This window comes from Pararge aegeria, chromosome 16 (genome assembly GCF_905163445.1).
Source record: "Pararge aegeria chromosome 16, ilParAegt1.1, whole genome shotgun sequence".
Taxonomy (NCBI): domain Eukaryota; kingdom Metazoa; phylum Arthropoda; class Insecta; order Lepidoptera; family Nymphalidae; genus Pararge; species Pararge aegeria.
In genome coordinates, this window is record NC_053195.1 from 16,395,173 (window position 1) to 16,411,173 (window position 16,001).

General features: G+C 36.9%; 1 protein-coding gene across 2 annotated transcripts in view; it reads right to left on the bottom strand.

Moving 5' to 3' along the window:
* LOC120630515 (protein trapped in endoderm-1) overlaps positions 1 to 16,001 on the bottom strand; it is a 62,562-nt gene that overhangs the window by 19,587 nt on the left and 26,974 nt on the right. For both annotated transcript variants that reach the window (XM_039899765.1, XM_039899764.1), the window contains exon 4: positions 15,112 to 15,225. In XM_039899765.1, coding sequence (XP_039755699.1) covers positions 15,112 to 15,225 — 114 coding nt within the window. The remainder of the gene's footprint in view (positions 1 to 15,111; positions 15,226 to 16,001) is intronic.

The window sequence follows — 16,001 nt, forward strand, 5'->3', positions numbered from 1 at the left end:
TACTTTTGACTTTAATTCAGCCCTTTACATTGCTCCAAAGATCCTAGAGATTTTTGGTAAATTTTTTGACCATCTAGGGCATCTAGAGCTAAAGGGACATATAAAATTTAGTTCCTAAAAAGTTTGGGAAACACAAAGAAAGTTATATTTAAAAAGCTTTGACGTATTTATCGAAAAGTAAAAGCTATTCGAAATGTTTTTCGTCGAGCGTTTTAATAAAGTCTAAACAAACAAACTCGCTGCACATTTTCAAAATATACATATTGAGATGTTTTTAAAAAAAGGCAACATAAATCAGAGTCCTTGTAAGGAATTCCCGTTCTATAATTATTGTTTTAAAAATCAACCGTTTCTTTGTTTCTTATTTTAACTGCTGCAACGTGTTATGAATATTTTGACTCTCAAGACTTTTTACAGCCCCTTCGTCATTTCTTTTTATGGCTTCCTTTAATAATTGTAGTGTGTAAAAGGCTCAGTCACTGTGCGGGCGATGCAGGGAGCTATGCTAGAAGTATTTTTACGTCATCATCATCATTTCAACCAATTGATGTCCACTGCTGGACATGGGTCTATTGTAGAAAGTTCCACAATCCACGGTCCTGGGCCGCTTGCCTCCGGCGGCTCCCAGCGACTCGCCGGATGTCATTTATCCACCTCGTCGGGGGCCAACCTACACTGCGTTTACGGGTCGCCATTCCAGCACCTTAAGACCCAAACGTCCATCGGTTCTCCGAGCTATGTGCCCTGCCCATTGCAACTTTAGGTTCGCGACTCGCTGAGCTATGTCGGTAGGTCTAGTTCTTCGACGGATCTTCTCATTCTCATTCGATCACGTAGACATACCCCTATCATAGCTTTCTCCATCGCCCGCTGAGTGACTCTGAGCCTTCTTATGAGGCCAGTGGCGTGCACTTCATACATGCACAAAAGCTCTGCAAAATTTTTGCATAACTCATAAATGCGAAGGATTTTTCTATTTTATGGCATCTTCCTTCTTTTTGCATACCCTGGTCAAAAACTCTGTGCACGCCACTGTATGAGGCCCATAGTTAGCGACCACGAGCCGTAAGTCATCACTGGCAACACGCACTGTTCGAAGTATATTTTTACGTGATCAAATCAAAAATGAGAAGATCCGTAGAAGAACTAGAGTTACCGACAACGAGTCGCGAAGCTAAAGTGGACGTTGGAGTCGTACATGTTTTTATGCATGTATGAAGATCACGCCACTATGTTTGAAAATCACAAATAAACCCGTTACTAAAGTAGTATCCTTGTTTTTGCGGAAAACACCTTACTGTAGTAGTGTACCGAATTCTGTGGTTTGCAATTTTGGTTACATGACCTCCATAGCGCAGCGGTTACCGCTGCGTTTTCAAGGTAAGGGTTCCGGTTTCAGGGACAGGGTATCTGGTAGGGGCAATTAGGGGATTAATGATTTCTGAATTTTTTCAAGTCTGGTCTTGCTTCGGCCGTGGCTAGTATCCACCCTACCGACAAAGAAGTGCAGCTAAGCGATGTAGCATTCCGGTACGATGTCGCGTAGAAACCGCATAAGAACCGTATGGTTTTAATATAGCTGCCATACTAGGTTAGCCCGCTACCATCTTAGAGTGCATCATCACTGTACCGCCAGGGTTTGAGATTGCAGATTGAAAGAACTTAAACTATTAATGCTGTTTAAGTTAATATTTCGCTTGATGAATAGACATTTGGATAACTTTTTAAATAATTTAATCTTAACCTTACTTAAAAAAATACTTAAATGTCACTTTATAGCTCAAAGTGCATAGATATGCACTTTCAGCTATAAACTGAAATAATAAAAAACTATGAATACGTTTTTTTTTAATTTATAATTTTAATATTCAAACACAAAATACCAAACCTTATGGCGAGAACCATAGACAAGTTAGGTTGTATGTGTTGCCTTGTGCAAATCGATTGGTGAAAGGTATGACTAGGTATCTTCTTTTTTTCATCCACTATAAGTTAGCCCTTGACTGAAATCTCACCTGGTGGTAAGTGCAGATGCAATCTAAGCTGGTAGCGGGCTAACCTGTTAGGGAGTATGGTATCATACGCCTGATCGTTTTCTACGCGACATGTTTTGCGTTTTCTAAATCGCTTAGCGGCATGTCTTTGTCGGTAGGGTGGTGACCTAGCCACGGCCAAAACCTCGTTCGTCGTTAGTGAAAACGAGCATTCATTAACTAATAATGTCTTCTTAATATACATGTAGAATCACAGCGAAACGGTCGCTCTTGCCCATAATTCTGACTAAATGATTGTCCGCTTTATAGCATGCAGATTTTTTTTTTCCAAATTACAAGGAACGTTGAATGCAAGCTTTGAAATCAAAGCCAGTTCAGAGGCAATAAATCGTCCTGCAATCTTGGAGTACTTGAAACTTGAAAGAGAGCTCGAGCGAATGCTGTAGCGTGACGTAAACGAATCAATATCTCAAATCGCAATACCAATATATAACCCGAGCAATAGTTTTATAGAATGTATGATATATAAAAATCGGATGCCTATGAATGAACGAATGAATGAATGAATGAATGAATGAATGAATGAATGAATTAATTAATTAATTAATGAATATATGAATTAATGAATGAGTACACTTTTATTGCACCCCATAGAAAAAAGTAGTTACAGGTCTCTGTATGTGAGTTATACACATAGAGCAAGATAAATAATTTGGCTAATGATTTGGCCGATACCTAGATTAAATACGTTTCAACAATTCATGGGTGAAGACTAAAGAGGTTAAGCGCCATCTGGAGTTACTGTCCGGTGGTGGTGGAACATCGATTCGGTGGTGCGTTACGTTTAAGGAGCTCGTAAACTGACACTTGACAGATGGAAAAATATTTTTTTTTTAAAAACACTACATCGATACAAAAAATTCTAATTTTATAAAAAAAACACTAAATACCACACCTACGCATTGCCTTGATCGTCATTAGTGAAATCAGGCATTAATACTGCCTCCGTCTGTTAAGAGATACTGTACGTATAAGATACCTTTTTTTTTAATTAAACGGGCCAAAATTGTTCATAATTTGTGGTCGATATAAGTCGAAGTAGGAATTCTAAATGACAGGACCCCATATCGAAGAGGAGGTATTAAAAATAAAAATAGAATTAAAATTATAAAAATGGCGGGAATAAAATGTTCAGATACCGACAAATGTGGCAAGAAAATTGATGAAGAAAATGTATAGTGATGAGTTAGTAATGAGTTATGTTAAACTGTTACATTACATTAGATATAAATAAGAGGTTTTTTTTTATATTATAAATGCAAAAGTAGACTTGTTTTTTTTTGTCTTTTCTTTACGCCCTAACTTAAAAACTTATCAACAAAGTTTTTGGCATAGAGTTAGTTGAAAGGACAGAGAGTAATATAGGCTACTTTTTATTCCAGGAAAACGATCTCCCAGGAACAGTTGTGTGGGCTGTGGTCTTATAAGATTTGGGAATTTATAACTTCTTGACTTTATCTGGTGAGTGCTTTAGCAGTGGCTAGTTATCCTACCGGCAAAGACATGGTACGGGTTTAGATATGTAACTGCCAGACCAGTAAAAGGTAACCAACGAAATTTTAAGGTAACAAACACTTCAGCAACATTAAAACAAAGCTAGGTAGGCCAAAACAATGACTTGAAACATGTCACATCTACTGCATCCTGTGACCTTCATTAAATTATAATAATAGAGATGGCTGTGTCTGTACATTGTAATTAATTGATTTATATAATTGACGTAATCTAAATCTGAATATGTTTTTAATTTTTTTTTAAGTTAAAATTTGCATGCCTCTAAATTACTTTTTATTAAATGGGCTAAAACGTAGTTCTGTATCAGTTTTGTAACATCTGTAATTTCAAATGTTTTTTGCATATAAATGACTATGATTATCGTATCGAGGAATTCGTTTTTCACACAAATGCACGCACATAGCACCATCACTGACGGAAAGCCAACCGTAAAGATGTCAGTTGAACAAGGCGCATGTTATCCCGGAAGGAATAAAAGATAAAAGCAATACGCATGCGCAGTGCCCCCCTTCCCCCCGCAAACGCTTGAGTATCGTGAAATAAAAATAATATGTGGGAACACTCAAGGAGTGTATAAATGTCTGCGAGTTATTTATTGCTGTTCAGACCGTTCCTCGTTTACGTCACATTGCTACTTGCTCAAATGCGCTCCACTAATATTTTTTTTTTTTTAATCTTTTTTTTAGGAATGTTATCCTTGAGGACAAGCCAGGCTTATCGTAACCTACACTGAATCTATATTATAAAGATGGAGAGTTTGTTTAGTTGTATGCACTCATCTCAGGAAATACTAGTTCGAATGGAAAAACTATATTTTTTAGTTCGATATCCCATTAATCGGGGAAGGCTTATTCATCTACACTAATATTATATAGAGGTAACAATTGTCAGTTTGTGACGTTGTAAGGGGTGATCTCTGGAGCTACTGAACCGATTTTTAAAATTATTTCACCCATAGAAAGCTACGTTACTGTCGAGTGTCATCAGCTATATTAACCTGAAAACCGAAAAAAGAATCGATATTTCGATTCTTTCGGTTTGCAAAGTAATTAGGAAAAAAAACGGTCGATCGAAATCGTCTCTTACGAACGCTGCCTTAACGATGAGAGATATATGATTGAGTTCTACAGAAAAGTTGTAGAGATTGATAATGCCTACAAAAAAGTCCGCGGCAGCATATGTACAACTGTTATATTTAAATAAAAATAAAAATAAAAAAGCCTTTTATTTCTTCATACATTTACATAGTTTCATATTTATCCTTAATTTTAAGTGAAAAAAAAATAATAATCGTTTTAATAATTAAATAAAAAAACTCCGTTATGAAGAACCCTTTTTCAAGGTCAAGGCCTCCTCCAGAACTGTTATATTTAAGTAGGTACTAAATGCGCGGACGAAGTCGCGAGTGTCCGCTAGTAGCGTATATAACGTCACGTAAGAGCGGAGTATCAATGAAAAACGTTGTAAAAACGGGAAAAATGATTCCTTTTGAGACCTTCTGTTGCGTGCGCTGTGTTAAAAAATTGCGTATAATGGAATTGTTCCCATTTAAAAGTTAAAATAAAATCTTTTTATTTTCATTTGTTTTTTTTTTTTAAACTATGTAATCTTTATATAGAAAAGAGAAAGTGTGTGGGTATGTTTCGTATAGGCTCCGAAACGGCTGGACCGATTTCAATAAAAGTTTCAGGGAATCTCCGTATTGACCTGGCGAGTAATCCTGTAAAATTTGGTGACGATCGGAGCACTCCTATTTTTGAACCGTCAAACTGTCAAATACAACTTTTATTTACTATTATGATATTCTATTGTTGGGTGTACATGGGTGTAGATAATGATCTTCACCCGCTCGAGAAGAGAATACAAGGGAATGAATACGGAGAGAAATAAATGATTTAATATATTATGAGACTTAAATAAAAAAAATAATGAAGTAAGTTTATTATTTAAATAAAATAAAGCAAAATCTAGCCCGGCGAAGCGGGCTGGGTACGCTAGTAAATTATATATTAAATATAATGTCACTCTTTTAAGGTTAACTAAGATACTATAACCATTTTTATGGTTATTAAATTTGGCCTAAGTATAATAATGATTTCAAAAAAAAACCAAAACAAATGCGAAAGAAGTCGCGGGCAACAACAAGTATTATATATATATATGTTTTCTATAGCGGACTTAATTTCAAATTTGACAACTCTTAAACTCTAAAATGGATCTTATTTATTATGTATTAAAGCTCAAATTTGCCTACAATGCTTCAGATTGGACTTTTGACAGAAGGAACGTTTGAAAAACAAATATCACTTACAGGATTTGCAACTCTAACATGGATGATATTCGGTTTATTTTACTTTGACGATACAGAGTTTGATAAGCGAAAACGTCTCCTCAATTGCGAGCGAACAAATCTTGTACTACAGTGGTTTGGTGACCAATATATTTCAAAAAAACACCATAGTAAACCTTTTTGAAGTATTATTTATTGGCGAAAACCTTTTCAAATTCTATTACAAGCCCTTGATTGCAATCTCACCTGGTGGTAAGTTATAATGCAGTCTAAGATAGTAGCGGGTTAACCTGTTAGTGACGGCCGATTGGCGCAGTGGGCAGCGACCCTGCTTCCTGAGTCCAAGGCCGTGGGTTCGATTCCCACAACTGGACAATATTTGTGTGATGAACATGAATGTTTTTCAGTGTCTGGTTGTTTATCTATATATTATAAGGATTTATGTATATTATTCATAAAAAATATTCATCAGTTATCTTAGTACCCATAACACAAGCTACGCTTACTTTGATTTGGGACTAGATGGCGATGTGTGTATGGTCGTAGTATATTTATATTTATGGTAGTCAGACCCCTAATAAGTCTCTACGCGACATCGCACCGGAACACTAAATCGCTTAGCGGCACGTCTTTGTTGGTAGGGTAACTAGCCACGGCCGAAGCCTCCCACCAGACCAGACCAGAGAAAATTCATTATTAAAAGCACGCTAAAATTGTATAAAATTTTATAAGCGTTATGTTCTTTTCCACAGTATAGTTCACTTTTCCGTACCTGTCTTGTATTGCGAATAAAGCTTTCATTAGTAGGTTAATAATATAAAAAAATAACAAAGATACATACGAGTACATACTGCTACAAAAATTTTTTTTTTGCTGTTAATTTATTCACAAAAGATTTTTTGATATTTGAAAAATAATTGAAACTAAAGAGTAATTAAATGACACCATGAGAATGAGTATCCTGTATCCATATCGTTACATCCGGTAGCTACACACATGATACACACACACACAAACTGCTTGATAAATTCTCATTAATCTGTGGTCGAAGTAATAGATAATGGCTACACTATGGATTTCCATCCTCCATTTTTTATATTTCCGCATCCTTATCTGCCCGCATCACGCCGCCAATTAGTTGCACACCTATATCCGCGGCAAACGCACGTCAATCTTCCGCTCATCCATTCAATAAAACCGCATGGTCGGCCGGCCAAAGAACCTTATACTGGACGATTAATAGTATTTAAACCTACATCAGTGCTTTAGTGTTTAGTGATAACCTGTGAAACCTTGTGAAGTGACGAGAAATCAAGAGAACTACATTACGACGAACTGTAAGTCCACGTGCAAATACTTTTCTGTCCAACCCTAGTTATCCCTTGTTCTATATCCTTTAAAGCCATAGTTTAAACATTAAAAAAGGGGAAAAGAATCCAGCAAAACCTAAAATATACAGTCCACTAAATTTACAAAGAAAATAAATACCATTTTATGGTGATGATTCCCCGAAAGTAAAAATGGCGTCACCATAAAATTTGGTCACTTCGAGCCGATTTCATAAAAAATATTTGATCACTTCCATAGAATTTCATAAATTTTAGTCATTCGATCCGAAGATCGGCCGATTCGATTTAAATTCATAATTTTAGGATTTAAATTATCGTTAATCATTACATTCTATGACTTTAAAGTTCGGAATTATTATTAGTCTATGCAACTTAAAGTACGCCATATTGTAGGTATTCACTAGTTCAGTTTGTAAGTTTAATACCGCTAAGATATTGTCTACATAATAGATTTAACGTTTTGTTTACTAAGTAAAGAAGTACTAAGTATTTTATAATTATATATCTCTTTTCCGCACCGCTTGCTTCGTATTTCTATATAGTTTTACCCCGCTACTTAGTATTAAAAACGGATGAATCGTAGGTAAAGATATCTATTTCAAACGCATCATACCTACCAAACAATGCGCTCGGCCGCAGTCGTTTTTGTCGCTCGCTGCATTCAAGGTCACGCATGACCGCTAACTTGTTAATTGTTATACCTAGTTCTTTGCCCGGTTTAGTTTTTAAAATAGCATTATAACACTTGTATTTAACCGCTCGCGTCTATAAAGGGGTTGTGTGTTTATTATTATAAGACTGCAACTACTTTATATATTTTACGCATTTCTTAACGCATTTGCAAACACATATACACCTTTTTTATTATATTTTTATTTTTATAATTCGGTTTACTCCTTCAGAATGAATAAACCAGAGCAGGTTTCTTCACCAAGTCCATATAGCAAGGAAGAATGTAAGTTACGGTTGTTGGAAGGCAAACGGGACGTTATATTTGCTCGTATGCAAAGAATGTTTGACACCGCTATTCAAGTCGAATCGGACAGCAGTAAGCTGCCTTCTTTATTGTCTCAGGCTTCAAACATAGACACTTTACGCAAAGAGTTTGAGTTAAATTTAGATTTATTCAATGAGGCGCAGTTAATGTTGAATCCAAAGGCTATGATTAATTACCAATCGTGGACTTCATTTGAAGAAATGTTTTGCTATGTCAAACAAATAATGGAGCGTCACTCTAATGTTGATAATACTAGTTCAGAGAATGACAGCGCACGTCCTATCTCTAGTTTTCCTAAATTAAAATCCCATCTTCCGCCTATAGACTTAATGGAGTTTGACGGTCAGTTAACTAAATTTCCTTTGTTCTACCAGCAGTTTAAAAACATGATACATGATAATCCTAACTTAACCAATAATGAAAAGGTATTTTATTTAGTTGGTAGGTTAAAAGGGAAAGCCGCATCTGTATGTGCAGGATTGCCAGCCACCGCAGAAAATTATCCTATTATTTGGGAGGCGTTAATACAAAAATACGACGATCCGCGTTCGTTAGCCTGCGCTTATTTAAACCAATTATTGCAATTTAAACCGCTTGCTAGTACTAATGCTAATTCATTAGATAGCTTTATAAATACATTTAATTCTTCAGTAGAAGCTCTCAAACAATTAAAAATCGATCTTACTGATTTTATATTCTTTCACTTAGCCACGCTTAAATTAGATGCTGATACAGTTAAAATGTTTGAGATAATAAATCGCAAAAAACAAATTCCTACCTATAGGAGTCTTATAGAATTTGTGAAGGAACAGAATAAAGTAATGTCGCGCTCTCTTAATAAAGGATTAGAATTACCTCAAAATAGATATAAGGGGAATTCGATTCCGAAGCCTTCTACCAAAAGTTTTGTAAGTACAAAAACTGTAAATACTTTAAATAGTGCAGCTTGCAGTTTGTGTAAAATTGGTCAACACACACATCTTTATTCTTGCCCTGCATTTATGAAGTTGTCTCCGCATGAGCGGCATTTACATGTAAAAAATAATAACTTTTGTAACCGATGTTTATCGACTCATCATAAAACTTTAAACTGCTCTTCTCAGCGAAACTGTAAAAGGTGCTCATCGGTATCACATCATACTGAATTGCATTTTGAACGCAATAATTACAACGCTAAAGATTTATTACCTAAAACGTCCAAATCTAACATAGGTAAACCGCCCTCATCTCCTAACGCAATTAATTCGCCTCGCGTGTCATCAGTTATTACTGAGGCACCTTCGACAAGCTCCTCTAGTGAAAATACACTAAATAAAAATAATTTTATGTCTCAGACCACAAATACCACTTTGGTATGTAACGTATCATATGATTGTTTAGAACGCGTCACAACAACCACTTTGTTAGGTACTGCGAAAATAAGAGTGTATGACAAAAATAATTGTGCACATCTTATAAGATGCCTAGTGGATCCCGCATCGCAAAGAGATTACGTTTCAATTAGTTGCTGTGAAAAATATTCGCTACCTATTAGCTTTCAGAGTCGTTTTTCTGAAGTTCAAGGCATCGGCGGAGTATCGCAAAAAATAATTGGTGTTTCAGAATTTACGTTTAAATCTCGTTTTAATGACGCGAATGAATACTCAATACGCCCTCTTGTAGTTGAGCGAATCACTTCTCAACTGCCTGACTCTCATGTAGACATCACAGCCATTGATGGTCTTATTAAAAATTTACCTCTGGCTGATGATGATTTCGCAGAACCTGGTCCAATTGATATATTACTAGGGGTAAATGTGTATCGCAAAATAGCAATGGCTGATAAAATAAATGGTTATGAAAATATGCCTTCCGCATTTGAAACCTCTTTGGGTTATATAATTATGGGCGATGCACCTATTTTATCTAAACCTAATAATTCCCGCGCTTTGTGTTTTTTCACGAGTGAACCTTTAGATAAAATGTTAGAGAGATTTTGGACAATAGAAGAGCCTCCTTCCCGCAAATTCTTAAGTCCTGATGAACAAAGGTGTGAGGACATATATACGGCTTCCACTGTACGCCAACAGGACGGAGCATATTCGGTAGATCTTCCCTTTAAAGAAGATCCTAATTTATTAGGTGATTCGTATTTTACCGCAAAGAAGCGTTTTCTCAATCTGGAAAAACGATTCATTAGAGATCCCGAACTTCATATTAGATATAATGAAGTTATTAAGGATTACCTTGATAAGGGTATCCTCAAACGCTTACCACCTGATGAACCTGCTTCACCAGGTTATATCTTAGCGCATCATCCAGTGATACGCGAAGACAAGAGTACCAAGGTACGAATCGTACTAGATGGTTCTTGTCCCACTGATTATTCTCTTCTTAAAATAGAAGAACCCTCCGCAAATAGGAAATTATCTTTAAATGATATTTTGTATACTGGTTGCAATTTGCAAGCAGACATATTTAACATTCTTTTGAATGTCCGCATTTTCCGCATCGCATTTTTTGCTGACGTCCGACAAATGTATTTGTCTATATATGTCAATTCTCCGCACCGCAAATATCAACGCATTATTTATCGATCTTCACCAAAGGACCCACTTGAAATGTATGAATTTACTCGAGTGACCTTTGGTCTCCGCTCATCGCCCTTTTTGGCATTACGCACACTGCGCCAGCTGGCTAGTGACGAGCGCCAGCAATGGCCTCTCGCTGCATCAGTGGTTGAGAGAGACGTCTACATGGACGACCTAGCTTCTTCCGCCTCATCTCTAAATGAAGCGGTAAAGATAGCTAAAGAGTTGATACAACTGTTTAAGGCTGGTGGATTTGACTTAGTGAAATGGACCAGCAATTCGACTGAATTGCTCGGACACATTCCTTCATTTCACCGCCAATCTGAGTCGATCTCTCTTGACACTGATGACTCTTTTAAGATTCTTGGTCTTCATTGGCTTCCCGCATCTGATGAATTTATTTTTAGAGTTTCGCAACCGCAAAGTGATTGTACCAAAAGAGCTATACTTTCAGCTACCGCGCGTCTTTATGACGTTCTAGGTCTTGTTGGTCCAGTCATTTTATTCGCTAAATTACTCATAAAGGAGTTATGGCTTCTAAAAATAGGATGGGACGAGTGTCCCCCTCAACACATATGTGAAAGATGGCAAAATTATATAATTGAACTGCCTATTATTCAGAATCTTAAGTATCCTCGTCATGTTGGAATAGAAGACACTTCTGAAATTTATCTTCTCGCATTCTCTGACGCTAGTGAGCAAGCATTTGGCTCTGTTTTATACTTATACGTTAAAAACAGAAATCAAAGGCCTATAATTACACTTATTTGCTCTAAATCCCGCGTAGCACCGGTAAAACCAACGGTCACGCTAGCTAGGTTAGAGTTAAATGGAATAGTATTGCTTGCTCGACTTGTAAATTCAGTATATAATATATTGTCAACCCGCATCAAAATAAAGGAAGTACTCGCGTTTTCTGATTCAGAAGTCGCCCTTTGTTGGGCACTCTCTTCGCCACACAGGTTTAATACATATGTGGCTAACCGCATCTCTCAAATTCATACGCTATTGACATCAATTAAGGTGAACTTTTATCACATACCTGGTGTTCAAAACCCCGCGGACTGTGTGTCTCGTGGCCTTATGCCCACACAGTTTTCAAAACACGACCTTTGGTTTAAGGGTCCCCCATGGTTGTCTTTATCTTCAGAAGAGTGGCCCATAATAAAGTTTTCCTCTCATCAGGTTTCTTCATTACCTGAGGAGAAAACTACAACGCACTTAATAATATCGCACGATGAATATACAATTATAAAGCTTGGATCTAAATGTTCTTCTTGGACTAAATTTCTTCACGCCACGATTTATGTACTCAGATTCATGAAAAAACTTCCGCGCAGAGATATTATTACAGCTGAAGATATCAATGCAGCTGAATTACTGATAATTCGCACAATACAACGCTCAGTCTTTCAGACTGATATTGACAACATTAAAAATAATAAACCATGTTCGTCAAAATTACGAAAATTATTTCCTTTTGTTTCTGAGGACATTCTTCGGGTGGGTGGACGTCTTGCTTACTCGTCGTTAGATTACTCGCATAAACACCCAATTTTATTACCCAAGAAGGGACACATAATAGATCTGTTAATTGATCACTATCATCGTAATCATTCACACGCTGGCCCTCAATTGCTTCTGTCTATATTGAGACAAAAATATTGGATATTATCCGCTCGTTGTGTGGTACGTCAACGCATACATAAGTGCAATGCATGTTTTAGGCATAATCCTAAGCCTACATTTCCACTTATGTCTGACCTTCCTAAGTGTAGGATAGAGAAAAGTAAGGCATTCCTACACACAGGTGTAGATTACGCTGGACCTCTCTATATCACATTGACTAGGAAACGCGGCATACGTAGTCAGAAGGCATATATATGCCTATTTGTTTGTTTGGTTACAAAGGCGGTTCATATAGAGCTAGCCTCTGATCTGAGTTCCTCCGCCTTCTTAAATTGTTTTAAAAGATTCCAGGCCAGGAGAGGAAATTGCGAAGTCCTGTATTCAGACCAAGGGACCAATTTCGTTTCATCCAAGGCTTATTTGAATGAGTTACATACCTTTTTAAAGTCAGAAGATTATTATAAGGACTTTAGTTCCGAATTAGCTAAATATCGTATAGATTGGAAACTTAATGCACCAACTGCAAGCCATTTTGGAGGAGTCTGGGAGAGTAATATTAAAAGTGTTAAAACTCTACTTTTTCGCGTAATCGGCAAACAAATTCTGACATACGAGGAAATGCTTACTGTACTTAATGAAATTGAGGCTGTACTTAACAGTCGACCTCTGTATGTTTTAAGTTCAGATCCCTCTGAACCCTCCGCGCTAACGCCTTCGCATTATCTTTCAACCGTACCTTTGGAATTCATTCCAGCTCCAGACGTAACTGGAGAACGCGCTGGTCTTTTGTCTAGATTTTCTTTATTGGATTCTCTGGTTCAGTCATTCTGGAAGAGATTCAGAACGGAATATCTGCACAATTTGCAAGTGCGTCAAAAGTGGAACACTCCCACGAATCCGCTTTCAATAGGGACTGTTGTGATAGTTATTGTACAAAACGCGCCGCCCTTACAGTGGCCACTTGGGGTCATTACTAAGGTGCTACCTGGCAAAGATGGAGTTGTCCGCGTAGTTCAAATAAAAACTAAGAACGGGACTTATATCCGGCCTATCGTTAAGTTATGTCCGCTGCCAACTCAATAATTTTTATCACTAGTTCTCATTTAATCTTATTATGTTTTAGTTAATTTATTTTATTTTTCTTTATGCATTACTCTTGTATAGTATACTTACAATATTAGGTCGTATTATAAGTTGCAATTATGTTTATATCCATTTTATGAAGGGTTCCTTCATGTCCGGGGGATGCTTGATAAATTCTCATTAATCTGTGGTCGAAGTAATAGATAATGGCTACACTATGGATTTCCATCCTCCATTTTTTATATTTCCGCATCCTTATCTGCCCGCATCACGCCGCCAATTAGTTGCACACCTATATCCGCGGCAAACGCACGTCAATCTTCCGCTCATCCATTCAATAAAACCGCATGGTCGGCCGGCCAAAGAACCTTATACTGGACGATTAATAGTATTTAAACCTACATCAGTGCTTTAGTGTTTAGTGATAACCTGTGAAACCTTGTGAAGTGACGAGAAATCAAGAGAACTACATTACGACGAACTGTAAGTCCACGTGCAAATACTTTTCTGTCCAACCCTAGTTATCCCTTGTTCTATATCCTTTAAAGCCATAGTTTAAACATTAAAAAAGGGGAAAAGAATCCAGCAAAACCTAAAATATACAGTCCACTAAATTTACAAAGAAAATAAATACCATTTTATGGTGATGATTCCCCGAAAGTAAAAATGGCGTCACCACAAACACTCACACAATATGGTTGAACTTATACAACCCCTTGTTTTTGTGTCGTGGGTTACATCGAAGATCGCATAGGAAGCGCTCAGAACAATAGAGACACTAAACGTCAGACAGCGTATAACATCTGTGCATTGACTGCCAGCCTAATTGGTATTGATTTTGCAAAGGCTGTCTTTAGATGAATAAAGCCTAAAACATATAAAACAGCATATATACAGCCCATATATAAAACGTAAGCTTATAGAAAAATCCTATTATAATATTAAGGATTACATGTATGATAAAAAAAGCTTGGATATGAATTTTGTTAAATTTTAATATATTTATTTATACTCGTATTTTTATCAACAAAAACGTATTTTAAATAAATCGGAATTACAGTCGCGGGGCAGCCGCGCATCGTTTGCGTATCTTTAAAGATCTTATCTTTTATTAAAAAAAAAATAATCAGCGGCGTATGCTCCCACTGGTGCATGCAGCACAATGCTGAGCTGGCATCTTTTTTCTAGGTCGTGCCACACATAGCATACGTGTCGTTAATATTGAGTGACGGCCCATTGGCGCAGTTTGCAGTGACCCTGCTTTCTGAGTCAAAGGCCGTGGGTTCGATTCCCACGACTGGAAAATGTTTGAGTGATGAACATGAAAGTTTTTCAGTGTCGTATCGTGTCGTATCATTATATGTATATTATGAATATTATTTATATATATGTATATTATTTATAAAAATCTTCATCAGTCATCGTAGTACCCATAACACAAGCTACGCTTACTTTGGGGCTAGATGGCGATGTGTGTATTGTCGTAGTATATTTATTGTTGTGTAGCGCAATGTAAAAAATATTTTTTTCTTTCTTTTTTCATCTTGGAATTAAGAATGAAACACTTAAGCAAGATTTGCGAGCTGCAAAGAACAAAAAAGGCATGGAGAGGTAAATTGCTCACCGATTGATAGTGATGGCGACCATCGACAGCAGAGAGACCGCTTCGTTGCCGTAGAACACGAAGGCGAACATCTGGCAGAGCCGCGGTCCCAGCACCCACTGTTGTTGGATGTACCTGTGCAGATATAACATTATTATTAAGATGCTTTGGCATTATAAGGGGTTTGCCTTAAAATTAAGAGTGAAAAACTTCTTGGCAAGCGCGCTCCGCTTTAGTCTGCATCACCACTTACCATCAGGTGTGATTGCAATATAGCGTTCGTCTATATACATAAAAAAAAAGTGCAGGAGTTTTACAAACCTCCCTTACAAAAGAACAAGTCACATATCTCTCAATTATTAACAGTGAATTGTAAGAGGGAGTTGAACATAACAGGTGACTGTGGTAGGTAATGTTGATTGCGAAAGTTTGTCTGTCTGTTTGTTTCTTATCTATGTTTGTCTCAACCTTCGCGAATCTCTACGTCATGGACGTACAACGGTGAATACTTACGATGACGAAGGAGAGTTTTATGTTTCAACACTCGCGAAACACGATATGACACTATGTCTTAGAAATTTATATATCTATTTAATTTTGAGAATGTATGCGCCCAACTGGTCGTTTATGCGTTAGAGCAGGGGTCCCCAACCTTTTTTTACTTTTTTTTTGCGTGACTGACGCACTTCCAAATTAAGGAATTCGTCCGCGCCGGCGCTTTCACCTAGCTAGTTTAAATAGCTAGATGCTTTTGTTACTTAGGCAAATAAGAGGAACAAAAAAAAGGACATCTTCATTAACAAACCTGTAAAACCATAATAACTAATAAATTTTACTAAATTTAGAATTATTTTTCAAAGTTTGGGACAAACCGTGACACCGATGCACAAAAAATAACAAAAAATACTTTT